At 39.7% G+C, this 26,702-nt stretch overlaps 1 protein-coding gene across 1 annotated transcript in view; it reads left to right on the forward strand.

The window, feature by feature from the left end:
• LOC131592968 (inositol 1,4,5-trisphosphate receptor type 2-like) overlaps positions 1–26,702 on the forward strand; it is a 241,875-nt gene that overhangs the window by 31,162 nt on the left and 184,011 nt on the right. The window contains exons 3-10 of the mRNA XM_058864988.1: positions 4,510–4,625; positions 5,728–5,814; positions 6,502–6,660; positions 10,503–10,601; positions 11,484–11,567; positions 12,414–12,560; positions 13,797–13,892; positions 25,681–25,725. Coding sequence (XP_058720971.1) covers positions 4,510–4,625; positions 5,728–5,814; positions 6,502–6,660; positions 10,503–10,601; positions 11,484–11,567; positions 12,414–12,560; positions 13,797–13,892; positions 25,681–25,725 — 833 coding nt within the window. The remainder of the gene's footprint in view (positions 1–4,509; positions 4,626–5,727; positions 5,815–6,501; positions 6,661–10,502; positions 10,602–11,483; positions 11,568–12,413; positions 12,561–13,796; positions 13,893–25,680; positions 25,726–26,702) is intronic.

The raw sequence follows: 26,702 nt of genomic DNA on the forward strand, positions 1-26,702 counted from the left end.
TCTCTACCATGAGAGCAACCAAAAGCACATCTCTGCCATGCTTTGCTAAATTTCTTTGCTGTGCTCAGAGCCCTGAGGCAAAGGAGTTGCTAAATATTGTTCTTATAACCAAGAATCTAAGCAAAATCCATATTTTTCTCCCCAAGAGTCTTCTGGGAAATAGCTTTCAATTACAGCAGCAAAGTTAACAAACCAAACAGAAACTGCTTTAAGTAGGTTCTTGACATGAAAGGAAGACTTAGGCATGAATGATTAATTGAATGATTAGACATAAGCAACTGAAAATAGCATCTAAGAGCAGGATGAGTAGGGCCTCTTCACTAATAGGAAGTGCTGTCTACATGGTTTACAATGTTTTTATCACTGATAGCTGAACTGGCGTTGATTTGAGGTTAGAGCACGACCTGGGAGCCAAAGAAGTATGAGAAAAACATGTTTCTAACAAGATGTTTAGATTTCAAGGACTGACTCTGAAAATTAATATCAGAGAAGTCTGTGTTTTCTCTTTTTTGGTAATATTTTATCAACCCTTTCCCCAGTGGGAGGGACAAAAAAGATAGATTGTGGTTTTGAACTGCTTGTATCTCCCCTAAAGGATTCACTCAGAGATCAAATCAAGGTACTGTGCTGTTGGCCTGAACTGAAAGCCTATGTAAAAAGGTGTCTCAAAATAGCAGTTTCATTTTTATGTGTTTACTTTTTTTTTTTTTTTTTTTTTTTTTTTTTTTTTTTTTTTGAGTGGGTGGTTGCTATTCTGGTTGTTTAAGAATATTCTGCAGCATGGAGTGTTGTTAAGCTAAGGAAAGATGTGATTGCTTCTCATTTTGTGTCCACATGAAGAAGCTGTGCTCCCCATTCCCCCCCAGTCACACTGGGATGAACCTGGAGTGGCTCTGTGTGCACCAGGGTGCATATCCAGATTTGCATCAGTTCAAAGGAGGGTGAAATTTGGTCCCACACGTGTTTCCTGAAGCCAGGTGAAAAAACCCCACAAAACATTTATTGTATTGCAGTGGAATTGAAGGGACTGATCATACCAGGTGCTTCATGTGTTAATTCCAGCTGAAGCTGGTGGGATCCAGGGCACTGAGTGTGGTGATGGAAATGCTTACTGTGCTGCAGGGCTGGGTTCACAGAGATTGGGAGGAACAGTGTGTGCCAGGAGTTGTGTACCTCTGAAGAAAATTCATATTGTGAGCCACACAACTGCAGGTTTCCTTAGTCTGGGACCCTAAACACACTTCAGCTTGATGCTCCTTTCTCCAGTGGGAAACACTTTCAGCTTCCAAGGTGTAAAATAGCACAGTTAAGACCTGCTTGTTGGTCAGATTTAGCAGCTCTGGAAAAGAAGCACGAGTCTCTCTCCTATTTTAAATGTAAAATGACCTAAGTTTGTACACTGGTCTAAACTTCCTTGCTTGTAACTTGTATTCCTTTCTTTTCTTGAGGCTTCTGCAGTGAAAGTGATGCTTGGGTTCCTAAATACCCTCCTTTGCCTTTCAGGTTTTTAGTTTGATCTAAGGTTTTTCAGACATTATTATTTTGTCTTCTCGTCCTTCCTTTCTCTGCACTCTCTCTTTTCTTCTTTCTGCCCTTTCCTCTTCCATCTGCCGTTTTTCTTTTTATTTGCCCTCTACTTAATTTTGATTTATTCTTTTATTTTCTTCTTATTTCTCCCAGTTCCATAATTGCTTTAATTTCCTTCTCAGACTCCTGATAGCTCTTTTGTTGTTCTGCCTAGGACTCTTCATTGCCCCACTCCTTTCTCCTCCACATTTTTTCCTTTTCATTTTCAAATTAGATCCTTTTTACCTTTCTGTTTATTTTTTCCCCAAAACTAGTAGATTTGTATGCACTGTGATTTTATAGCCCTGTCAGTTCCTCTTACCCATTTATCTGGTTTTAGTAAAGTCATGTGATAATTTCTCTAGCTCTGCAAACCAAAGAAATCTTTCATGGTGGGCAAGCGTTGAATTTCTTACACTTAAAAAAATTCCCAAGAGAGGACAGGGAGAGAAAGCATCTCACAAATACTGTTCTAAACCATCTTTATCCAATATCAAGAAACAATTAAAGGGCATAATAGGAGTTATTTTCCTTTTCAGACTTCCTGAGTGAAGGCGCTATTTGCTTACCTTTGATATTACCTCCTAAATTAGTCCTCAGGAAGAGAAGCATTTATGTCAAACTCCATGAAGTAGTGGATTGGGAACTAGGACAATCTGGGAATGTCTGGAGAAGTCAGAAGAGACATTTTGTCTCATGAGTGGGTTGCTAGACTGACCTCCGGGAGGGAATGGCTTTTTGATCTGCTGTGTGGTGGAAAGTTGCTTTATAATCTTACACCTCAGTTTCTCTTTTTTTCGTGTTTCTTTGAACTGTAGCATCTCTAGGGCAGGCAGTGTTCCACCCCCTCAGAATGTTTAGGATCATGAAGCTTGAATTTACATAGTTTTGTTACTCTAATAAAAAAAATGGAAATAAACCCCCAGAGAAAAACGATGAGCTGACCTTGTTTCAAGACATCTAGAATCCTAAAAAGTAAAATAAAATAGGAAAAAGCTTATTTGGGAACAAATAATATGATTTTTTTTAATCTATAAATTGAGGGAAATACAATTGAAGTAACACTGTTTCAAAAAAGGCCCCCTGCAGGGTGATAGCACTGTGCTCTGAGACTCTGCAGGAGGATGAGAAGGGCTGTGTTTACTCTAAGTAGCAGGATGTGTGGGGAGTAACTGAGAAATGAAGACTGGTCCTATAAAAAGAAGGTATTGTTACTTCAGAGAAATAAATGTTTCATACAGCCTTCTGCGAAGGCATGTTAATTATAGATTGTGACAGAAAATAATAGCAGGCTTTTGTCTTATGAGCTGAAATCCTGATACTTCAGGTAAAATATCCTATAATATATAGTACAATTTAATGGTACATAGCACTTTGGGGTTTTTTTCACCTTCTTGATTTCCAGAATATTGTAAAAATTACCTAGGAGTTGTGTACTGTAGGTTGTGTGATATAATTCCCATGTAAATGTGAAATGAAAGCAAACACCTTTGCAGAATGGCTGGATTTGCTTTGATAAGGGCTTTGGAACAGAAACTCAGGGCTGCAAGGGGCAGGGGGAGGAGGAAATCCATGAGCACTTTGGGTCAGTGCCAAGGAAAGTTCTGCCACTGGGGGTAATTTTGTGTGGACAAGCTTTGCTGCTTGAATAGGGGCTGGGTCAGTCCTCAGTGTTTGGCCACCTGTGCCAGTGAAATATGGAGGGCTCATAGTTGGGGACAGACCTTTCTTTGACATCCACAGACTGCAGCTCATGCTGGGGAAGAGCTTCACCCTACAACACTCAGGCAGTCCTGGGTGTCCTTACTACTCCCACAGCAGAAGTCTTCCCTCTTCTTGCCTATTAATACATGTGGCATGTGAAAGGACAATTACCAACGTTTGCTATGTGAAATGTCTGTCAATTCTTGCCGCTTTTAGAGCAGTTGACAATTGTGACAGTGCAAGACTAGATATTGTTTATCATTCTAAAAGTAATTACTTTGGATGAATCATGAGCCTCTATTTACAGTTTATAGGACTGCCACTGGACAAAAAAACCCCAAAACCTCTTGAGTCAGAGAATTTCACAAAATTCAGTTTCTTACCGATTAACATTAACTTTCAGTTACTAATTACAGTGTTGAGAAATAAAGATGAATGATTAACAAGCATTTAGGGAAGAATTGGCTTAATTCTAGATGTCTCTCCCCTTTCTTGATCTGCAGCCCCATCACTCCACGTGGGGAGCTGGTGGGGATGGGATGAGGGTTGGTATGTTGAGATTCTCTTTCCTTTGCTGCTCCACATTTCTTACTCAGCATCTCAGCATTGGCTTCAATCTCCTCCTTCTTCTCCTCCTCATCCTCTTCTCTCGTTTACACAGCCACCCTGCTCAGGTGGCTCCTCTCTCCTCACCTGCTTTTTTCCCTGTCTGTTGGGCTGTAGTGATGTTCAGCTTGTGTTACTTTGATTAAAAAAGCCTAACAGTAAAAGCAACTCAGTGAAGGCATGTGAAGACCCAGACTCTGTGTGAACCTGCTTGGTGGCTGGTAGCAGAATTCCCCTGCCGTCCTTGGATTCAGCAGTGCCAGGAGGAGCTGGGAAAGCCAGGTGTGTGACATGCACACAGCAGGACCATTCTTCCAAAGTTTCACGTCCCTTCAAACAGTGCATCTGTGATGCTAATAAAAGCATCAGACAGATATGGCAGGATCACAACCTAGGGCTCTTACAGAAATTGCACAAAGTGAGAACATGCGGGGCTTTAAAAGACTTAAGGTTCAACTCTAATGTTATGCCAGCCTGTTTATGGTATCATTGCCACCAAGCTGACTTGGTGGCTGTGTTTAAACACCAGTATCTGGACATTTCTGGACAAAAAAACCTAACCAAAGCATACTTACAAATGAAGGAAATGTCTTTCAACTTGACTTGGGAGTATTTCTTTCAATCTTTCCCCAGACTGCCTTTTCAAGGTGTGTCCTATGAACAGATACTCAGCCCAGAAGCAGTACTGGAAAGCCAAGCAAGCCAAACAAGGAAACCATACAGAAGCAGCACTGCTGAAGAAACTTCAAGTAAGAGACATCTGTATTTGTAATCTTATCTCAATCTGCAGGCTGTAGAATTACAATAGCACCAGAAAGAATAATAACCAAGTGCCTTGGGAACCACTGTGATGGGTATTATTATGCCACCATAGCAACTCTATATTAGCTCTCCTACCTCCTGACTGGCATTTGTAGCTCCTGTTGTGGTGTTTATCTTACTTTGGGCTGGGGGTTTTGCCCCTTTTCTGTAAGCAAGGTAGTGCTTTCAGAAGTTTTATAAAGTAAAAATGGAGTTAAAATCAGGACAGAGCCCTGGTTTAAATAATGCTGGAAATCCTTACCAGGAATTAGGCAGAAGAGTGGACAAAGAGATGTCCTCAATGCTTTAGTGAGGAAAATCCTCAGAATTGTGTTTGTCCTTGCCTTCAGTCTGGGCTATTCTTTTGTGAACCCTTTTGCAGATTCTATTTTGCCTCATATATGGCGTGGATGGAGCAACTCCTCTGTCTCTGAAAAACAGCTGGCCTGATGCTGTAACTGAATGCATAAGATTAAGTGAAAACAAGGTCCTGTCAAACCTGGATGACAGTTTTGTGGGCAGTGGAGAGGTTGCCAGTGCTTCCAGTTAAAAACAGCAAGGAAGGCATGTGGTGTGTGGCCAGAGTTACACAGTAATTAGTGCTGGGAGCTGAGAGTTTGCTCTGTGACTGTGTTTGACCCCGTCTATTGTGTTTAATTTTAATATTGCCAATTGTGACCTATTGTTTTTGTTTTGGAGTTCATGTGTTTATGTACAATTAAACCTCAACAAGTAAAAGGAGTGGTGACAGAAGCTAATCATTGGCCCTTTCTTATGCTCTACAGGATTAAATAAAGCACCTGGAATTACTTTTTGGACTTGAAAATTTTTAAAATAGCATGCATCTCAGGTGTGACCCATAAATTGTGACAGAGACCCTATTTTGGATAATGAAAATATCAGAATCAATGTCAGGATTTGGGTGCTAATATTTCCAGTGCAGTAATGCTAATAGGTTGCAAGATTTAAATATGATGCCATTTCCTTTTTGCACGGTGTGTTTCAGGTTCTTCCTTTGTAGAGTCTAAAGAAATAATCATTCTCTTGCAGCATGCAGCAGAACTGGAACAAAAGCAGAATGAAAGCGAGAACAGGAAACTGTTGGGTGAAATTGTGAAATACAGCAACGTCATCCAGGTAAACCTATTGAAATCCCTCTGTCTTCTCAGTGTTGGAAAGGAAACAGTTGTTTCATTTCAAGGTTGCAATGAAAATGAAACTAGCTACCTGCTGTAACGTGGGTTGGCTAGGGTCAGGTAAACAGAACTTGGTGAAGTTTACAATATTGTGCTTTTCTGCCTGTTTCAAAGCCTACCAGGAGTGCTGCAAATTCCTGTTTAAATAATATGTCATAATAAAAATTCTATGTGTATTTCTTGGTGCTGCAGTTTAGAATCTGAGTGTAAATACGTGTCTTTTATTTTCAAGACTTATTTCAAAGTCATGCTATAGGGGTGCTGTGCAGCTCCTTTTAAATCATTGAAGTAATCTGTATTTCATGACATATAAATGAGACAAGAGCTAAGTTCTTAAGTGCAGTACAACTTTTCTGTAATGGATGTAATTCCTGAAGGGAACACTGCAATGGACCCTTGCCCTGCTGTAGAATTGATTCCTGACACATTTCTCTCAATCTGAAATAGATCATCTGTTTTCCTGAAGTGTAGTATACTTTGATAAATGCCTTCTAGTTTTATTTTGTATTTCTATTTATTATAGAAAATCTCTGTAGCGTGAAAGCCTGTGCCTCCTCTTTCGACTGGAGGGAGAAAAAACAAATAAAAGCTGCACTAATTGTTTTTTTTAATTATTCTTTATTCCCAGCTACTGCACATAAAAAGCAACAAGTACCTCACAGTCAACAAGAGATTGCCAGCTCTACTAGAGAAGAATGCTATGCGGGTGTCCCTGGATGCTGCAGGGAATGAGGGCTCCTGGTTTTATATCCAGCCATTCTGGAAACTGAGGAGTGAAGGTGACAATGTAAGTGGCAATACTGAATGTGTTAAGAAGGAAAAGGGAGAAGAATTCCAGGAGATACAATTTCTTTGATGCAGACCTATTTCATAATGGATTCAGTTCAGGAAAGATGAAATTAGAAGAGTGATTGGCACTGTTACCTTTCATGTGTAACTGGAAAGTGTTACTAAATTATATGGTCTGGAATATAATGTGTTGCCACATTCAACCAAGCCTCTCTGTTAGGGCATCTTAGCTAAGTCTACCTTAGACTTATTCTACTTTAGACAATCTGTGTGCAGATTTTCAAAGCAGACAAGAAATCATAGTTTATGCTAGAGTCTATTTTTTTAAAGATTTTGGTTTTTTTAAATTTTTTGGGCAACATTTTTTTCAAAAGGTCGATAGAGAATGTCTCTAGGAAATACATCAGCTTTCTTTAAATCTGTATTCCCTTCTGGAACTGGGTTGGATAGTTGGATAGAGGAAGAATGCACAGGAGAGCTGTTTGCTGCAAACCTGAGAGCTGTGCCATGACATCACAACTCCCTTCTTCATTCTGTGGCTTGGTTAAATGCCTGATGTGGGGAATTCAGATCTGCCTCTGGGAAGGCCACACAATGATGAACTTGTGGGGTTTTATATTGTAGACCTGGCTGGGAATGTTTGGCTGCTTTCCCTCATGCATAATCTGTGAAAACCTTCTTAGGATTGTAGGAGGGAATGCCTCTTTGTTCATATATTTTCTCTCATTAATTTTGTGGTTACCCAGCCCTTGGGATGCTCTCCAGGATGATGAATGTGGTTGCTTGCAACTCCTTTTGCAATCTGTTGTGGAGAGGAGAAGGGTTGTGTTCCCAGCTCCTGGTCAAATATCCCCAAAGTCAGAGTCTTTCCCTGCTCCACATAGTGATCCAAAGGGTATGTGAAAATCCTCCTTTTTCCCAAAGCCCAATGTGGAGAAATACAGCAAATATAGCTCTCAGGTGGGCCTCTGAATGGCTTTTCAGCTGGGGAAAACAAATGTGGCTCAAACATTAGCTTGGTATTTATTTTCCTTCTCTAGAGGGAAAAAAGGGTGGCTTATTGTTTTGGCTTAATTCCTTAGAATAACATCTGTTCAGCATCTTTTAATTTCTCATGCCTGGAAAATAAATATGTATGTCATGCTCTCCCAAGGGAGGACCTGGGATTCCCACCTGTCGTCTGCAAAAGCCACTGTGAGCCCTTACTGCCAAGAGCAGCAGGATCATCCTAACCCTTCAAAGTCATCCTCACTACTACAGAGATTTTCATTCCATTCTCCATTGCTGTGTACACACAAGGGTTTGGAAGCGGACTTGCTGATGTACAGAGATTGCAGATCAATGCAGCAATGGCAGGAGCATCCCATTCCACAAAGCCCTTTCCTAGTCTGTTCCCTGTGGGGATTTACTTGGTAGGCTCTGAGCTGTGAGGGCCGTGTGGCAAACTGGCCAAGGTTTATTCCTAACTCAATGCACTCAGTTCTATTTTCTGCTTATTTTCTGTTTCCAGGTTGCCTTTCAGAGCTGGCAACTTGCCATTGTAATTGACAGAGGGAATTTACAAAGGGAAGTTGTTTCTTGTTTCTACCAGGCCCAAACGGATTTGACTATTTTCTTTGCAAGTTTCCAGTGATAAACATTAGTCCTCTGGAAGCTCTCTCCTGAGTGCTTTTGTACATTTCAGCCTCTTCAACAGATACACAAACCAGGCAGCTGTTTCACAGAGGACAGGAGTAGAAAGTGATGGGGAAAATCCTCATTTTCCTCCCACAGATGGAGGGAGGCTCCAGCCTTGTAGCCACTCCTTCCTTTTTAGCAACTCCCGGACATGGAAACCTTTCAATTCATGGAGTTATCTTGGTATTATCTTACTTTGCTTAGAAATTTTGCTGGTTCTTTTTGAACTATATTTCTGTGCTATAATGAGGAAATTCCCTAAGAAAACATGTTTTAGAAAGTCTTTTAAGCAATAGAAGTGAGTATTGAATTAGTGCTTGGATGGCTGCTACCGTGTCAGGTAATGCAGGCAAGGTAGGGCTAAATATGCCATATGTCATAAAAGAAAAGGAATCTGTGAATCTAATACAGGTGTGTGACTCCTCTGGTAAGCGATCACAGTTTTTTAGCCTTGTGACATATTTTAGAACTTAGTTTTCTGAGAGAGGGTTAGCTTAGTTTCACTAGCAACTGATTAATTTTGCAAGTTAATGAAAGAATATGACTGAAAGTTTACAGTAATTGGCATAACTAGAGTATTTTCTGCAGACTTTTATCAAGTCTTCATCATTTTTGAAGCTGCTCTTCAATGGAAGATAGGAACGATTAAGGGTAGAGCTGGTTCCAGATGGACTGAATAGCAAAATGTGCCCTGATAGCAGGATTGGTGCTGTGTGGATTGCACTGCAGTTATCTGCCTTTTTGGTGTGGTGGTTCTTGTTCTTTTTCTTTTCTTTTTTTTTTTTTTTTTTTAATAAGATGCTTAATGATGTGCTCTCTTAATGATTTAGTTGTGATAGTCCTGGTATACATGCAACCATTTTGAAGTCCTGATTCCACTTTGCAGGATGCAAACCTGGTGATATTTTGGTTAATGAATTATCTGGTCATAACTTCTTAAAACAGGCTGTAAGTAATGTCTTTGTGACGCATGGCATGAAGGAATGTATTGCATAAGAAACGTGTGTTACAGGCATCTTGTCATTATTTTGGTTCTGTTACTGAACTTGTTCCCATGACTTGGATCAAGTAGGATTTCTGTGTGTGATCTGATCATGGTGGCACTGTCCTATGCTACTGTTTATTTTAGCTGTGTTGGTAAAGGACAGGCAAACCTTCCTTTTCACCTCTGCAATGGGTGGGCCAAATTCACCTGCACTGAAGTTGCACAGGGTTGAACTGGGCTCAGCTTTTTCATAGGAGAAGTGCTGATCAATCCAGAAAGTGTTTTTGTTTATTTGTCTTCCAAAATAAAGCATGGCTTGTGCAGCATTTCATGTAGTAAAAAATCACTTGTAGCCACTTGTCTTCATGTCTGTGTGTGCTCAAAATTGCTGTGAACAACATAAGCAAAACAGGACGTAGTGCCAACCAATCTATGTGGATTGATATTTTTTTATTATTATTTGTTTTTCCCTTCCGGGCATGAATTGAATTCACCATATGCATGTCTCAAGCAGCTTTTACGTTAAAGAAATTTTTGTATATCGTTTTGTGTATCAAAAGGAATTGCAAGGGCATGGGAATTTGCTTGCAGGGAGCCAGCCAGGAATTTCTCTTGTAGAGAGAAGGCCTCACAGCTGTTGTACCTGCTGCCTGTGCTGAGCTGAAACACCATTTAGGGAGCCACAGCAGAAGGGATGGAGTGTGTTCACCTCTTTCTAAATTTCCAGTGACTTCTGTGCCTTTCTAGGTTGCAGTCAGTCAGTCTGAATCACAGAACTCCTGAGTCTGTCAGGACATTTGCCAGCAGATGGTCCACAGAGCTGGGGGCTCATGATTACTTTGTAAGCTTTCTCTGGGATAAAGAGAACTTAATGTAACTTTTGGATGAACTGAGCTGCTCCTGGAATTCGTAGATTCATATCTATTTCACGGTCTGGAGTTTCTGCTGAGCCAAGGGACATACTTATTGGGAACATGAGGGTTCCTTAGTGGGAAATCTCGAACCCAAGTGATTGCAGATCATGGATGAACAGACCTGCCATGTGAGTTGTCTGCAAATAAATTCACCGAGTGCCATTCCTAGAGCATGCATTTGAATCATTTTCTAAATATGCTACATTACTTCATTTTATTGGATGACTACATAGATCTAAACTGCGCTTTATTTCTGACTTCCAGGTTGTGGTGGGAGATAAAGTTGTTCTCATGCCAGTCAATGCAGGACAGCCTCTGCACGCCAGCAGCATTGAGCTTCTAGATAATCCTGGATGCAAAGAGGTGGGTTCAGGGGGCAGGAGGGGTAACTGCTGCCCTGAGATGGTTTTAGAAAGACTGATAGAATTGGGATTGTTCAGCCTGGGGAAGAGAAGGCTTTGGGGTGACCTCATTGTGGCCTTGCAGTACCTGAAGGGAACCCACAGGAAAGATGGAGAGAGACTCTTGACAAGGGCCTGGAGTGACAGGACAAGGGGCAATGGCTTCACACTGACAGAGAGGAGGTTTAGATTGGGTATGAGGAAGAAATTGTTCCCTGTGAAGGTGGTGAGGCCCTGGCACAGGTTGCCCAGAGAAGCTGTGGTTGGATGTGGCTCTGAGCAAGCTGGGATAGTGGAAGGTGTCCTTGCCCATGGCAGGGGGTTGGAACTGGACGATCTTTACATCCCTTCCAACCCAGGCTATTCTGTGATTTACAGGTATGTAAAGAATGATATGTTGTTCTTTACAGGTAACCAGAACCCACCATGGGCTCAAAGCCAGCATTAAAAACTGGTGCCAGCTTAGCCTCAAAAACCCAAGACAAAATATCCTTGCTGAAGTGATGCCCAGGCACTGAAAACTCTGTGAGTTTTCCTTGAGTATCTCAAACTCTGACTGATGTGAGAGTAAATCCTCATTCAGCATTTCTTTGGGGTGTTCTTGGTAGGCTGTCAGCAAACAGAGCAACATTTGCCCACCCAGTCTTCTGCAACATTACAATCCGTAACACTTGAGAACTTCAGAACCAGTGTTAGGAACTGTACAGATAGGTAGCTTAGCCATGTCCCCTGCCATCCTAGATGTGGTGTGGTTTTTCAGAAGAATAGAATGTCTAAAAAAGAAATGAGCATCCCCTAATACTATAATTTAGTTCTTTTTTTATTTTTTTATTTTTTCCTAAAGGTAAATGCTGTCAACTGTAACACAAGCTGGAAAATAACTTTGTTCATGAAATTCAGTAGTTACCGAGATGATGTACTGAAAGGAGTAAGTATGATTTTTAAATTGCTTTTTGACTTCAAAAAGTCTTACTGTATTTGACAGTAGACAAATATTATCTGGTGAATAAAAGAAGAAATAAGGGCTTTATGGAGATTTTCAAAGTGATGTTACAGGCTTTTAGTTGACAATAGCTGTAATAAAACAATGTAGCTTTACATGGTGAGGTATTGAACATTTTCATGCCTGTAGATAAATCTCTGAGATAATTTATATTTTCATTTAAAAAATAAGTTTAATTTGTCCTCTATAAATTTTATTTTTACCTTAATAAATCATTATCAACTGGCTATTTTTCAGTCGGTGTCAAAGCAGTTTTTGAGGAAGAATTTGAAAAGGAACATTGTATATTTGTGTTGACCCATTTAAGGATAGTGTTTCAAGTCTTGGGGAGATGCAGGAGGAGACAGAAATGATTCTAGCAGAAGTAGAGAGGGGACATTGGTGTTGATTGCTGAGTAGAAGAGATAATACAATGTTAGAAAAATCTCTTTACTTCCCTTAAATAGTAAGAGAGATTAGAAATGAAAAAAACAGTTTAGTAAAGTTAGCTAGAATTAAAAATCACCTTTAGGTAAATTTTTGCCTGCTATTCATTGTGGTGCTTTCCCAAAAGGCCATGGGTCTCCTGCAGGACTGTATTATCCCATCTGATTTCCAGACTTGGTGCTAAGATTGAATGCTCTTCACTTGGTACCTGCTCCAGCAATAGGAAACTCAGAAGTATTTTTTTCCTATCAGCTCTGCTGGCTTCACTGGAGCTGTTACAAATAGAAAATTAGTCTGGTGGCTTTGCCTACCACCTAACAGTGCTTCCTTTTTATATTTCTTTAGGGAGATGTTGTGAGGTTGTTTCATGCAGAGCAAGAGAAGTTTCTGACCTGTGATGAATATGAGAAGAAACAACACATTTTCCTCCGCACTACATTACGTCAGTCAGCCACGTCTGCAACAAGTTCTAAAGCACTGTGGGAAATAGAGGTATTTTTTCTCCTTTTTACAAATATTTTAGGACCTGAAGGCCAGGGTTCGGTAAGAAAACTTCACCACAACATGAGTCATTCATAGGCTCCTGATATCATCACACACCTCCCTGTAACTATTATTATTTCATGAAGCAGTTTGTGTAGGATGAACCCTGGAGAGCTGCTTTATTGCTCTGTGTATGTGGAGATAGGAGGCTTTCTTACTATATTTACCTGCACTAAAATGAGGAAGAGTCAAATTTCAAATTCAGACTTGACGTAAATGGTGTGATTTTATCAAAGCCAATCAAAGCACACTCACCTCTCCTGAGTTTTGAGTGTTTACGTTTAACTTCATGTGCAGTATAAAAAAATGGGAATCCATGGCTGACAGGAAATTTTCCAAACATTACACAACACATCAACACTTGTTTAAAGTTAACCTGAAGAAAGGTGGTGTTGTGAATGGGGGTGATTTTGAGAAGGTAACAAGCAAACATTTTTGTTCAACTAAGAAACACTGCAAATTGGTAGGTCTCAAATCCTTGCTACTTCAGTAATGTAATTCCTATACCCAAAAGTTCTTGTGTGATGAACAAACTGCATTTAAAACAGTGTCTTCAGAAAAATGGTTGATTTTTGTCTGGGTAAGTATTGTCTGGAGTAGAGTGTATTGCACTTGTACTTACTGGAGATTTCTCCTTAAAGGAGACAGACACTGCTAGATTTGAAGAAAGCAAATGACCTACAGCTCAGTCAGGGAATAAAATAAATAACCTGGGATATTTCAGATAATAAGAGGATATATCACTTGAATGAAAATTTTTCAGAAGCCCTTAGAATTGGGCTAGAATCTATATCATAGAGCTGGTATAATTGGTAAAATAATAAGATGGTTTGAATTTTGCTTTTAAGTAGTGCCTAGTAGTGTAGAACATCTCTCCTTACTTTCTTGAGCTGCAGATTCACACCATGTCACTTAAAAGCAAAAAAACATGACTCACCATGTTTGCAGGAAATAGATTAATGAAAGCATGGAAAGTAATAGAAAGAGTATTTCCTGGCACTTGGCAAAAAGTAAATGTAAGTAGTGGTTATCTATGGTGAGCTTCATGTAAGAACAGAATTCCTCTCTTTGGTAGGCTGTAATGATGTAGTTTGTGTATTTTTATTAGGAGTGAGCTGCAGGAAATGTCAGTGATCTAAAGTATGATCTTGAGGAGCATGATTAAAATCTAAATTCTTCTTTTAGGTTGTCCACCATGACCCTTGCCGGGGAGGGGCAGGACAGTGGAATAGCTTGTTTAGATTTAAGCATTTGGCAACTGGAAACTACTTGGCGGCAGAGGTAAGAATGCCAGTTAAACAAGTGTTTGTGTGCTGCCTAACCAAGTCCTGCTGGTTCAGAACTGCTGTAGCAGGTGGGTCTGCACTGTAGATCTTCACAAAGATCCCACACTGGGCCATTCCTGGGTCATACTGTACTGATGCACCCAGGGATTGCAGGGCAAACACCACTGTTAAATATCCACCACATTTATACTGAAAACCCTTGGGTTCATTTATCTCTCCGCTCCTCTTTGCCCTTGATTTTTGGAATGGTGTTTTGACTCTGTATTGGTGTCATGTGAGTTCATTGTGATTATATAGGCTGCAGTATAGTTCTGCTGTGCACTCCTGCCTTTTGACTAAATTTTGAATAAAAAAAGACCTGAGGAAGTCTCTGCCCTTTGATGGAATGGAAGGTCCCAGAGGAGAAGGAAGATCTTGCAACTTGTCTGGTTATTATCTGGTACTCTGTATTAAGGTAAAAGAGTATTGTGACACCCCAAAAGAGCAGCTTAATATCCATTAAGACTCCTTAAAAATGAAATATGGCTCTTGACAAGCTGGAATACAGCACATGATACCAAGTATATGAAATGGTACAGCCTTGGATATTTTGATGGTTGCAAGAAGCTGTGAACTTTTAAAGTTGTATTTAATCTGTATTAACACAGGTCTGTGTCCAGGCTTTATCAGTGGCATGAAAAGTAAGGTTTTTTCCCACTGATTTAGTTAGGATTGCCTAATTTAACTTATGCTTCAAAGTATGAGTGCACAAAGTTACTGCAAGAAGAAAGTTATAAATCACCATATGTTAGGAAACCCCTGAAAAAAGACTTGCTCTGACTGGGTTGAGATAGATTTACAGAAGTGCAGCTTCTGTATGTAAACAACTGCTTGGTATTCCCAGGGTGCTGCTTTAATTTTCTATCTTCTGTAACAGCCTGCACTGAATTCAGTGGAAGAACAAACAGGAGCTATCAAAAGTTCATTTATTTCTAATTGTGTCAAGGCCACTATCAAAACATAAACAGTGGACTGCTAATAATAGCTAATAATAGCTAATTTTCAAGAGGCAACCAGTACTCCCACCTGAGAGTGGGAGTATTTTCCTTCCTTACAGTGAGGGATGCTCCCAGTAGGAAGGTTTTACTAGCTGATGGAGAGTCAGGAAAGGCACTGAGCAAGCTGTTGGGCTTCCTTCTCCCACCAGATGATCTGTCTGGGGGATTTTTAGGCAAAAAATCTTTAGGTGAAGAGGTGCCACACTGCACTGAATGCCAGACCTGAACTTAGGTCCTTTCTCCCTCTGGAAAGGAAATCCCCATCAGGCAGACTTGTAATATGGAGAATATAATTGGCAACAGCGGAGTGAGAGCTGGGAGATCTTTTGGGTTGAACAGAGGTGATATGCTGGGACTGGAGAGCTGCATTAGTGACTGGAGAGCTGTATTAATGACTGTGTCTGTGAGGTGTAAAATACCTGTGGTGGAGATATTGAAGGTACTACTGCAATAAAACCCTGTGAACTCTATTTTGCACAGTTCATATGTCAGGCACAACACACCAGCCAGCCAGACACGTCAAAGATTTATGAACAGGCAGGCAGACACTTCTTGTGCGTGACCTAACTTTAAATCATTTGGGCAAAGCCTACTGAACACTTACTTATCTGTGCTCTGGCAGCACAGGGAGATTACTCATGGTATGGATTATCAACAGTGTCACACATTGTCATGACCTGATTTTGTTTAAGCCTCCATGATAAAGATACCCAGAGTGGAATAAAAAGTATGAACACAAGAAGAAAATTCACAAATCTTTTAAGCATTCTGTTGTTGGCTAATGATGCAATTTCTGTCACAGTTTGAGCTGTTGTAAGTCAGGATTCATCACTGTTTATAAAACTGTCTTTTTTCTTACTTCTGCCTTAAATCAACTTGATGTGTGCCGTGGAGACTTCTGCAGGAGAGTCTTGCATGGTCAACTCTCAGACAAGGAGCAGAAGTATCCTTCACCTGGGTGCCTCCCTTTTCTCTTTTCATACCCTGTGTGAGCAGCCTGTAAGTTCTCTTTTCCTTGGAGTTGTCCTGTGCCAGATGTAAGTGGTCATTTAGTTTTTGATTTGGTGGGTCACTACTGAGCCATGTTGGAAAGGGATGCCCCTGCAGCTTGTTAAGGCCAGGGGATTATCTGTGGACTATGAAAATTGGAGATGCTTGCCTCAGAGATCTAAGGAATTTAAAGCTCATAAAGATGTTTCAATACTACAGTAAGAGAATTAATTAAAAAAAAAAAGAAAAAAAAAGAGGCAATACCATTGTTCTGTAAAAAAATCATAGGTGAGTACTTGTAAATCTAATTGTTATAAATTTGAGAGGATGAAGTCAGGATGTGTAAGTCCTAAATTCCATGCTCCTTAGAAGTACAAAGTACAATCAGTCTAACTTTTGTTGCCCTTCAAAGACCTCTGATATCTCTGACTTCTGACACAGTCTCAAGTAGTAGTATTTCCTTTAATCCTCTTTCCACTTGGCATTATTTAGCCTAATTTTAATTACTGTGCTTTGAAGTTCTTTAAGACCTACTAATACCTTAAAGCAACCTAGATCCTTCTCCCAGACTTTGGGCTGAAGGTGAGCCACCCTGAAAAATCCACTGGTGAAGGAGTCACAGTGGGAGACACTTGGTGATTCCACACACCTGCATTGCCATTCTTCTGCTGCTCTGCACACCCTGGGTCACTCAGAGTGTCTGTGTGCTCTCACACAATTACTTAGGACACAGGAGGAATGAATACAATGAAGAAAGGGCTTGGTGTTTGGTGATAAGATTTGGGACATTGGAAATCTGGGTACTTGGTATTGATGTCTGACATTAGGAAACCTTAAGCCACAGGCATAGACATTCCCAAAAAAGTGGAACCAAATACTCAGCTGAAAAATTGAAAAGAGAAATTGTCTTCTTTGGAGACAGCGGGAATTCTGCTCTTGATGTCATAAGGGCTTGTTTTCACCTAAAAGAGCTGAGCCAGATCTTCAGCACGAGATTTAGGCACTAAGCCACCAGCTAAGATCCAGTCTGCTGAGTTTCATTCTCAGAACAGAGTTTTATTCTCATCTTCACAGAGTCAGCAGTCTTTTAGAAAAAGTTCTGCAGAAGATCCTTTATATAGCCCTGGTTACAGCAAAATGACCCAAGTTATTTCAAAGCTTTACATTTATAAAGAGAGGCTGTAAGGTTAGGTGAAAATTTGAGGTTTGAAAGTATCAAAGATTTCCCCAAAAGTCTTTTCAGTGCATGTAGCCCATGTAGAAGGCATCCAAAGCTATCTGTGTGTGTGTGGGAGTGAGCTGCAGTTTGCTTGAACAGCCTTGCAGATGCTGCAGGTTGGGACCACACAGCTGTGCCTTTCTCATGAGCTACCATAGCCTTTTCAATATTCTAAATTGCCAAGATAAAAGTCTCTTTAGACTGAATATCAGCTTATCAATTGTGCTGAACCAAAACATGCACTTTTAATATTGTTCTCCACAAGCATAGCAGCTCTGATTCTGTGATTTCTAAGCTGGGCAATTCATACTGAAACTATTAACACTTGTTTTATGAGTCTGCTAAATGGATATGTGTGCCCACACACAAGTCATGCAGGATAAGTTTGTCATTTCAAATTCAATTTCTCAGGTGTGGCTGAAATAATTACAAAATATATCTGCATCTATCAAGTCACATGCTGGTCTCAGATATTGCAGTAGACAATAGACAAGCTGCAGTATGCTGCTTGTGAAACCTTGTGAGCATGTGCATAATCACGTTGCAGAATTTGTAAGGAAAAAGCTATGATAATTCTGTTTTACTTGCTGAATAGAGTTGCTAGAATTGCTAGGTACCTTGGCCAAAATATGGCAGTAAATCTTGTGAGGTCTTTAATAACAAATTTGCTCCACTAAACTCAATGAATTAAGATAAGGCAGGTAAAAAGGCAGCCTGAATGTTCACATTCTGTGCTTCTCCAGAACTGGGGCCATAAACAATTACTGCTGTGAAAAACTTCTCTGGCTTTCTTACAGAGTTCTCCTTCCTCTCTCTGTAAGTGTGAAAGGGGAGGGTTTAAGCTGTAAAATGGATCAGCTCTGATCAGAGTTTTGTTCTAAACTCTGTTCTTAAAATCCCACATAAAACATCCTTCCAGCTTTAGGATTATTTTAGCACTAAATACTCAGTGGAATTTCTTTTGAAGGTGGGAATGATTGAATTCAGTTGGGCTGAGCAGCACACACACATGAGATGAAATGACAATTAGGTGCATGTTAATTGAACAGGAAGTCCAGTCCAACTTGCCAAGGCTGTAGTTCAGTGGTGGAGCACTGCAGGGGCAACACAGGCTTCAGAGATGTCCTTTTTCCTCAGGGATTGGCTTGTGCAGATGTAAGGTGCTGTCCCTGAGGTGATATTGGCATGGACTCCAGGGCATGGGGAAGAGGGAGTAGTCTGTGTTGGTCACTGAGCTGAGGCACCAGAGCACGAGTGTTTTGGATGGGTTAGCAGGGACTGCTGAAGCCTTGCAGGGCTGTCAGCTGTGGTGTAAACCACTTGCTGAGAACTCTTGGATCAATGGCCAATAGAAGTTATTTATATTTCTCTTGTCTTTCTTGAATAATTTCTTCCCATATTACATCTCTCTACTTTTCTGTCAAAACTGCCCCAAACTGCCCCTTTCTTTTCAGAGAAGGTTATGTACATTATTCAGTTTAAATTGAGAATCGCTGTTAAATTTTGCTTTTACAGTCCAGGGGGTTGGAACTAGAGGATCTTTAAGGTCCCTTCCAACCCAAACCATTATATGATTCTGTGATTAAAAATATTAGCCTGCCATGTTATTGATATTGTTGTGGTATGCATTTATGCAGATGGACAGGGCCATACTCTTCATATTTAATTTAAGCATGTTGTAATAATCACTTGATTTGGATCACAGTGAAGATAGCTGAGTACACAATCAAGTTAATACTGAGAGAAAATAATCCTCTCCTGCCTTCTTAATAGTAAAGATTGTCACAAGAATCCCACAAGAATAGAAAACAAAGAATTTAATGAGATTGTAAGAAAGATTAGATAATTGTATGCGTAATAGTATACTCAGCATTAGATAAGATAAAAGAAATATAAAAGGGAAATCAGTTCTTAAACTGGAAGCTATAAACCAGGATTAAACTCCTGGAGCCCTGAAGAAACTGTCTCTGTAGTTTTATGGACTTTTCTTCCACTTCCTTAAACTGCTGGAAAATGGAGTCCTGCATAGGATGTTTTATTAAGGCATCTGAGACAGATTATTTGAAGTCTATAATTTAGGCCTTTTGTTATCCACTTGCTGGAAATTGGACTACTGACAGAGATGTTTTTTATTTAGGAAGCAACAACACAATCACTGTTTGCCAGCTTAATTTTATTTTCTTTTTTGGGTGATATGGAAACAAACATTGCAGAAGGACTTGTTTGCGCCCTGGTCATGCAGAGAGGGAGAACACAGTGTTAAATGGTCTCTGTTTCCTTCTGCCTTCAGAAGACTGAGGCAAGTAACAAATAAAATAAGCCTTGTTTAACTGAGATGTGAGCTACCTCAGGAACAGTTCGTAAGCCAGAGAAGATGCCAGGAGATGGCAGCATCTACCAAGGCCTTTACACATCTCCTCACAGATTTCAGTCCATGGTACTATGGGATCTCCTCACCTGGAGATTGCTTCAAAATCTTTCTTTGGGATTGGTTTTTCCCAGTATCTCTTCACTGAATGTTAACACAGCATTCTGATTAATTTGTGTCTGTTTGGCTTGGTGATTAAAGGTTCTCATAAGGAAAAGGGTTTGTCAAGGTGACTGGTGAACTCAGCACTGGAAGCCTTATTTCAGTTTTTCACTCTCTCAAAGGAGTGTGGGTTTGTTTTAAAGCTCTGTAAGGAGTATTATCTGAAGGATAATTTATAGCTATGCATGACGAGATGGAAGAGATCCAGAAGGGTCCAGAGGAGGAGGATGGATTACTGATTTACAGAGCCAGCCTGACCTGTTCTGCAGATTTGGATGTGGCCTTTTAAAGTGACAGATCTAGAAGATGCCCATTTAGCAAAACCCAGAGCTAGATTTCTCCAAGGTTTTTAAAGATCTTGAGAATGCAGCTTAATTTCTTGACCTGACTTGTCTTACCTTTGCTGGAATCTGTCAGTGTGCACAAACCTTGATAAATCTGGATATCAGAGGAAAGTTTTTTTCCCCAGCCAACTAATTTGCAGTTGTGACATGTGAGTGTTCAGCTTTTTCAGTCCTGCCTGAAGCTGGCTGCATTTGGGCCATGTTTATACATATGCAAGCTTTAGGAGTAAGGATGTACAAAGATATTAATTCAACATTTATTTGAGTCATTACAAGAGGCTTGCTTCTGTTATTAAAAATACATCTTGCATTTTGATGTCTGCCGAAACAGCAAATGTACACATGTGGTCTGTTCTTAGGTGCATTACTTTTGTTTATTTTTTCAAGATAACTTGTGAAGCTTTTACTGAATTGTATTTGTGCCTTTTTATTTGTGATGCTTGATGGAAGTTTCCAAGACTTACTTCCTTTGTTTTTCATTGTTTTTGGGGTTTTGTGTGCCTGTGTTTTTTGTTTGGTTTTCTTTAACACTAGAAATGTCAGTCATGTCTAATTCAATCATACCTAGTTACTCCTGTGAGGATCACTGAAAGGCATATGGGTTATTAATATTTAGAGCATCACTCCTGCAGAGATGAGGATGCTTTCTTTTATCGTTGGCATGGAGCTGCTGAAACTCAGACTAAGGTTATGGCCCAGCAGCCAAGTTACACTAAAGGATCTCTTAGACATTTTTTCTTTCCTTTGACTTCCTCTGCAGGATGGGATAGGGCTGAGTGGGGCTGAGCACTGGTTTCAGGTTCTCTGTTCTTGATCCCGGTAGAAGAAATGGAATTTCCTAATACCACTCATAACATGGAGCTGCTCCAGATTATGCTGCTTGTGTGAGACCTTTAAATCCGTGCTGATTTAGGCATGGCAAAATGCTGGCCTGCCATTGCTTACACAGCAGCTGGAAATGCCGTCAAGATGATCTTTCTTCTGGAAATTAGGGTGAAAAATCAGGACAGAAAGATGTTGGGGCTGCTTCTCATTCCTGTTTTTGACTAGCAAGGGGGCCTAAAGCAAACAAAAAAGGTTCAGCTTTCCCAGTGCTCCCTGGAAACTTGGCTGATTAGCTAAGACACAGCTCATGAGGAAAATACAGTCCTGAAAGAAAAGACCTTTTAACATTTTTAAACTTTCCTTGGATGATGATTATCAGGAACTCTGTGCTGATCCTGAGGAAAGGTTGAATGGAGTTTATCGAGGTAGAGTTGTAGCCACTCTTTGTCTGGCAAGTTAATAAGATGGCAAAAGTCCTTTGAATGCCACTGAAAGTCATTGAAATTGTGCAAAAGTTCTTTGGATTTATTGAAAGCTAATCAGTATGACATTAACAAAGAACAAAGCAAGCCTAATGAAGATGAAAGATTTGAAAAGTGGATTATTTTTCTTTTGTCCTAGCTTTTCTTCCCTGAAACACTTGCCCTTGTTGGCTGGGTAACACACTGTGTGTTAACAGGCTGGTTATAAAATGAAATGAGAACTGTTTGAATGTGTTGAATTAGATCTTTTTTTTTTTTTTTTTTTTTTTGTCTATTAGGGTTTCCTTCATAAATGCAGGTTTTAACCAAGTCATTAAATTGCTAATTTAGCTGAAATTTGGCAATCTAATTCTTCCCCTGACAAGATGCTTTAAATATCCTTTACCTAGTCAACAAAATTTGATTAAAATCAGCATGGGTGTTTCTTTCCCCAAACCCCTCTCTCTCCTTAATTGAGTGTCCAAAAATAGCCTGTTTGGGTACTTTCCATGCATTCCTCCAAGAAAACAACATTCAGTAGAAATGTGGAATTTCAAACTTCTTGGATTGTAAAGGAAATCTAACTATGTGAAGATACAAAAGTAACATTAAAGCCAGCAATAACCTGTGAAGTGATCTGCACAATAGTAGAACCCCAGGAAATTATGCACTGTGGACTTGTGAAGTTTGAAAACTTTAAGGTACAGCTTTGAGTAGCTTTAATCAGTAGAGATGACAGAGACTGGAACTCCGGTGCTCAATCTAGTGGAATTCCTCCCAGGATTACCATGTCACATGTATTCTCTGAGCACCGAATACCAAGTAATAAACAAACACACAGAGATGGAAGTTATCTTCCTGCTATGCCGACTTTACAGATTTTGTAAAGCCATCTAGGTGAAAATTCAGGAATGAGATTCCTTGCCCTTCCAAGTAGTTTTAACCAGAAACAGTTAAAGACTTTGTCTATACCTCTGATTTCCATGTGTAAAAGCTGACTTCTATTATGAGTTTGTCACACATACTCTCCCCTGGGGGCCTTCTGCTGCTCCCACAGGATGAGGATGTTGATATATGTATGCATTCAGACATCTAACCTTTTCACATACCAATGTGTACCATGGCTGAGCCCAAAATCTGTCCAAGAGACACCAGCTTTTATACTCAGGAGGATCACCTGCAGCACTGACCCTGACCTTCAGGCTCTCTCAGATACCGTGTGGATCACAAGTTGGGAATTTGGTTTCTTGCAGAGGAGAGCAAGTAAATGCTATTGAAAAGTAGATTTAAAAGAAGGTATTGCCTTCTCTGTAATTGCAAATCTGTTTCTAAACTCCAGAGCTGTCAATGAAAAACTCTTTTTGTGGTACCTTTTTCTTTCCTACTCATAGAAGGGTAAAAATGGCTGTACCTGAATTTGTTGAAAAACAAGCAGTTGAGGATTAGGACTTCTGGATTATTCTTTACTGGAAAAGAAACTGATGGAGATATAATCTAAAAAAATAACATATAATGAAACTATTACAATAATAATTTATACAATTACACTTGCTTAAGCTCTGCAGTTTGTAATTCATCATGTTCTTGGTGCATATTGTGCACCTTCCAGTGGTATTTTGCAAGAATATTCACTGCTGTATTTCAGCTACAATTCAGTAAATTGCAATTTCAAGACATCCAATGACACAAAAAAGCTTGAAAACTGTTGAGCTTTATTGAGGCCTATTTTAGCATAGCATTCTTACTTTCTAAACACCTGCAGACAATTTTATTTCATTAGTAGCAAGATAAAAATATTAATGTTCTTTTCATGGCTTCTTTTGTTTCGTGGTTTATTGAATAATGTGGAAGTGATCTTACATAAATCAGAAAAAGCAATAGATTTGGGAGTGCTGAGACTGTCACTGTGTCCCTAGGTCATTCTGGGCTGGCATATTGAAAGGGACTCAGAACAGGTGTAATATGACACACAACACTAGATGATTTATACCCCTTCTACCTGGAGAATGTAGCATGGGATAATAGCTACTGGTCTGTTTTTTAGAAACCCTCAGCACCAACAATCTCAGCTGAAATGAAAATGAAAGTGGCAACTGCCGAGCAGAGCTGAAAATGGGGCCATGGATGTCAGCTTGAAAACTTGGGTTCCATTGTGTTTATCGTTTAATGTCAGCATCTCAAAACTTTCTCTAAACAATGTATTTTTGGTTTTATTATTTCTGTACCAGCAGGGCAAGAAAAATCATCATTAAGGATGTATGTGATTTCTCACCTGAGCCTTCTGTCTCCATCACCCTCAGTCCACAGTTCCTGTTTTGGAAGTTTGAGGGCAGTCTGTTCAGTCATTTTTCAAGAAAGCAAAAAGTATTGAGGGAGGGAGATTCTCCTAATTTCTCCTGTTGCTGATATATATATATTTAATTTTATTTTAAAATTTTTTAATCACCATTATGTTGAAAGCAGACAGCTGAAGGATATCAGAATTCAGTTCATACTGGGTAGACAACTGTATTCACTTGAGCCCTTCAATGAAAACCTGCAGGATGAAGTCCTCAGTGCCAAGTTTTCTGTGCTAAGTCTAGTGACAAGCTCAAGATGACCCAGGCTTTTTCTTGCTTGGTTGCAAGCAGCAATATCTGAAGGCAGCATAGAAATTTATCCTTTCTGTACCTTCTCTGCACCTGTGCTGGAAGGCCATGGTGGGTGCCTGGGATTGAGGGGCACTGTCTGCTAATTTTCTCTCTTCTTTACGGGGGATCAAAGACAGAGAACTCAGCTTGGCTGCTAAAAATGGGACACCACGATTATTTTAAGGTGTCAGGTGAACAAATGTCATGCTGAAAGAACTGTGGAATCATAAGAAGGAACCAAAACTATGTGAAAAAAAGTTACATACATGTGTAAGTTCTAGTTTTTTGGTATTCATCTCTCATTCCTGTTGCTGTATAGCAGTAGCAAGAGGGACTTGGAGTAGGGAGACTGTGACAATGTCAGGGAGGAGCAAGATGCAAGATTTGAGACAGGTGTCAGCACAGGGAGGAAAGCAGGCTCTCTAAATTAGGTGTGTAATGGTAACACAGTGGCTAATGTAAAAAAATGAAATGGATACAGAATAAACCTTTGGTAATTTCTGTGTTACCACATCAAGTTGTGACACATAGGGAAGGTATTTTCAGCCATTTGACAAAGATTTGAAAGTTTGCCTGCTTTCTTCAGGCTCATGTTGTGGAGAGGGTATCTTCAGAGGGTACAGGATATAAATGATTATTTTTTAATAAAAGCCTTATCAACTTAACAAAATCTCTTCACAACAGTTGTCTGTGTAATGTTAGATGTATGATAATGTGATATTGAAAAGTTCCACTGGGATTCATGCATCTTCCCCTGTGCAATTCTCTTCTGACTCTTCCACAGTGGTAATGCCAAATGCAAGCCAAGAAAATGACAGTACTCATCTGTAAGATGTACACACACTGTAATTGCCTAAGAACAAAATTGAAGAAAAAAAGAACAAAAACATAACTTATAATATCACTTCAGAATTTTCAGCGCTTTGATGGCATATCCTATGTCAGGGAATATTGGTAAATATTGATGCAAAGTTGTTTCTTTGTGTAAATCAAATCCTGAAATGTTTCATGTGCAGCCAGTTGAGTGGGTTTGTGTGGTTTTGTTTATTTGTGAATATATCTGCCTACATAATCCCTCATCTTATAGGCTACATATTTCCCTTGTCAAAAGTACAATGATATTAAACAGCTGTTAAATAGTAATATTTCAAATTTATTATTGTATAGCATCTTTCATCCAAGCTTCTCATATTTAATATTAATACTTGATAATCCTGATATGACATAGAAAATATTATCCCCATTAATAATGGGGACAGAACCATAGTGTAATTAAATAATTTTCTCTAACGGCATTGCCACTCCTGTTTCAAAGATATGTTGTTTCTGAGTTCGCTGTCTTCTGTAAAATCTCAGGAGACATAGAGAACATTAGTTTTTTATATCAATCTGTCTGCCCAGGGTCAATCCTGGGAGTCGTTGTGCGTGCATGTGTGTGGGTGACTGTAACTGGCTGCATTTAGAATAGTAACTGTGCTTTCTTCATCATCCTTTTTGGGTTTCATTATTTGAGATTCCTCTTGAGTTAACAAGCTGGATTGCAGGATGCTCTTTCTAGAGGTGAGGACAGAGCCAGCTAAGTCAGCCAGAAATTGAAGCAGTAAGTCTTTTATTCTCACACTGCTTCCAAAACTCCACTCTCCTATTGCAGGGTGGAAACGTAACAGAGAACTGAACCAAACCCTCTCCCCAGTTATGAAATGTCTGAAAGCTATCGAGATAGTATTTGACTTCTTTTCTTTTCCAGCTTAACCCACACTACCCAGAAGGTAATAATGAAGGAAAAGCTTTGGTAAGTGGAATTTATATGTTGCATATAATCTGGGGATTGCTGTATCCTTAACCTAGCATGTCCTGACATATGGAAGCCCTTCACAGCTTTCCTTTTCCTTACATGTTCCAGCTGCTGGGATTGTTTTCCACATCCTGTGTAAGGTAGGATGCATCTCAGAACTGGCAATTCAGAAAGTTTTCCCCCACGTTGAGGCAAATGATAAGAAACTTATTCAAATTCTTCATCATAGTGGCATTAGTTGAAGCTGTTGTGCTTGTTATCTTATTTCATACTGCAGATATGAAATGTATTCATTCTTCTCAGCTCAGATGTGTTACTTCATGGCAACAGCCTTTGCCTGGTGCAGCATCAAGAGCATTTTAGCTAATTCTGACTAATGAGGCAAGGCCAGAAATGGAGACTGTAGTGTGTGAAGGAAGTGAAGTTAAAACCTTGGGGGAATCTTACTGTTACTAAGTAAACAAATATTCCTGAAAAGAATCCTTCCTCCATCAAATTCATGAGATTGAGCCTTGGAAAGGCTGAGTTCTTAAAAAAAAAATCAATTTAATTTCTTTCTGCTTGCCTTCCGGCTTTTGTTCTTTAAGAGGACACATTTTCAAGTTTTTCTTAGCAGAGGGAAGAAATTTTTGATTTTTCATGACATGAAACCCAAGATTCTTACATAATCACATGCCTTGAGGACTGCAATTTTAATAAAAATGGAGACTTTCATAGGAGTTGGCAACATTGGTTTTCCATCTTCACTGATATTTGGCATTAGTGGTGATATTGCAATAACAGCTAAGCTATCTAGAGAAATGAGAACTCTCTCCTATGAAAGTACAGAAGTTTCACCAGTTGTTTCTCTTTTGTATTGGAATGAAACTTGAGCCCTTTGGAACTTTTGAATGGAAATCAACATCAGTTCTAGAATTCCCCAGTGAGTAGGTGTTAGGCCCTTGTCACTGAGGATCCAATCCTACTGTACCACA

Source organism: Poecile atricapillus, chromosome Z (genome assembly GCF_030490865.1).
Source record: "Poecile atricapillus isolate bPoeAtr1 chromosome Z, bPoeAtr1.hap1, whole genome shotgun sequence".
In the NCBI taxonomy this organism is placed as follows: Eukaryota; Metazoa; Chordata; class Aves; order Passeriformes; family Paridae; genus Poecile; species Poecile atricapillus.